This window comes from Belonocnema kinseyi, chromosome 6 (genome assembly GCF_010883055.1).
Source record: "Belonocnema kinseyi isolate 2016_QV_RU_SX_M_011 chromosome 6, B_treatae_v1, whole genome shotgun sequence".
NCBI classification, from domain to species: domain Eukaryota; kingdom Metazoa; phylum Arthropoda; class Insecta; order Hymenoptera; family Cynipidae; genus Belonocnema; species Belonocnema kinseyi.
In genome coordinates this window covers 13,157,740-13,159,422 of record NC_046662.1, presented here as the reverse complement: position 1 = coordinate 13,159,422, position 1,683 = coordinate 13,157,740, and the positions used below count along the sequence as shown (strand labels likewise).

Sequence of the window (1,683 nt, the reverse complement as noted above, 5' to 3'; positions counted from 1 at the left end):
ACGATAAAACCGTCTTTTTTTTAATATTTAATTTCTACTGAAAAAGATGAATTTTTAAACAAAAAAGATTTTTCAATAAAGAAATAAAAAAATTACTTTGCTTACAAAATAATTTTTTTCATTTATCGGTGTTTATTTTCTTTGAGGTTACATAAATCAATAAGAATTCTTTGTCTTGCATGATTTGTACAAAATTTTAAGAAAACTTTAAAAATATTTCGTATCGATTTTTGAATTTTTCAGAAATCTTTTGTAATAAAAAAAAAAACTTTCAAAATGTTAAAAAAAAAACTTCAAAAGTTTTTTTCCCTTTACGAGAAAATCGTCCACTAAAATAAATGACAAAAAAACGTAGTTTCATATAATTATTTTTTTTTGTTCCAGACAGTCGCAATTTTAATTTTTTTTTGTTTGAATATTTAATTTCTACTGAAAGAGATGAATTTTTAAACAAAAAAGTTTTTTTAATAAAGAAAGAAAAAAATTATTTTTATTACAAAAAATTTTTTTTCCCATGTTTCGGTGTTTATTTTCTTTAAGGTTATATAAATTAATAAGAATTCTTGTCTTGCATGATTTGTACAAAATTTTAGGAAAACTTTAAAAATATTTCGTATCGATTTATACATTTTTCAGAAATCTTTTGTAATAAAAAAAACCTTACAAAATGTTAAAAAAAACTTTAAAAGTTTTTTTTTCTTTGTGAGAAAACCGTCCTCCCGTGAAGGTATTTAAAAAAAAAGACGATTTTCAAGATTGGCTCTGACACCGCTATTTTTTATCAAAACGATAATAATTTTTTTTACGTAGTTCAATACGTGCTAAATAAATCCTATTACTTTTTTCATGCTCTCCGAAAGAAAAATCGTGAAAATTAGGTTTTTTTTTGTGCCGCCAGAGTGGTGTTACCCTTTAAATAAGTACCTAAAAACACACATTTCACTATAAATTTACAGTTCTGTTTTGTCACTACTGTCCGAACTCTCTTCTTCATTATTTTCCGAACTCTGTTCCTCATTTTCTAGATCCTTCTCTTCATAAACTACATCATCGTCGCAAAATTTGGCCTCTTCAGTACAAATTTGGCCGCGAACATTCGGTGATCCGGTTTGGAAACCCGATATGATTGACTCTTCGAATTCCTCTACAATTAATTCACACTGAAAAAAATTAAAGTGTTAAAATTGGATTAAATTTTCGAATTATTTGAATTTTTAGGAAAGTTATTCGCGAATTGAGAAAAAAATCATAATTTAACTTACCAAGAATCGGAGACTCTTGTTTAAATCCTCGTCTTGAATAATTTCGACTTTACTCATGTCTGGATTCATTCCACCGGCAGGAGCAAAAAGATTCAAAAGAGTCAAACGTCCTGACGATTTGTGAGTGGCTCTTATGTAGTTGTCGAATTTTGCACAGACTTTGTCCAGGGTTTCGGAAATGTGTATTTCCGATGATGCTAGTGGGACCTGATTCAAAATAATGATTTATTCATTAATTTCCCGGTCAAATAAAAGTAACATTTTCATGTTTGCCGCTGAACGCGAACATTTATTTTGATTCATGACGTTTATTCTAAACATCCTTTAAGGGCATGTGACACAGCTAAATACCTATATTACCGACCACAGTTTTTCAGTTCACTGAATGTTTTTTTGAACCTAAGAACTTTTTTTGTAAATA

General features: G+C 28.0%; 1 protein-coding gene across 2 annotated transcripts in view; it reads right to left on the bottom strand.

The window, feature by feature from the left end:
- Positions 1 to 707: 707 nt before the first annotated feature.
- Positions 708 to 1,683, bottom strand: part of LOC117174421 (protein seele) — a 9,480-nt gene continuing 8,504 nt past the window's right edge. For both annotated transcript variants that reach the window (XM_033363530.1, XM_033363531.1), the window contains 2 exons: positions 1,263 to 1,469; positions 708 to 1,160 (listed from right to left, as the gene is read on the bottom strand). In XM_033363530.1, the coding sequence (XP_033219421.1) occupies positions 951 to 1,160; positions 1,263 to 1,469 (417 nt within the window). In that variant the 3' untranslated portion in view covers positions 708 to 950. The remainder of the gene's footprint in view (positions 1,161 to 1,262; positions 1,470 to 1,683) is intronic.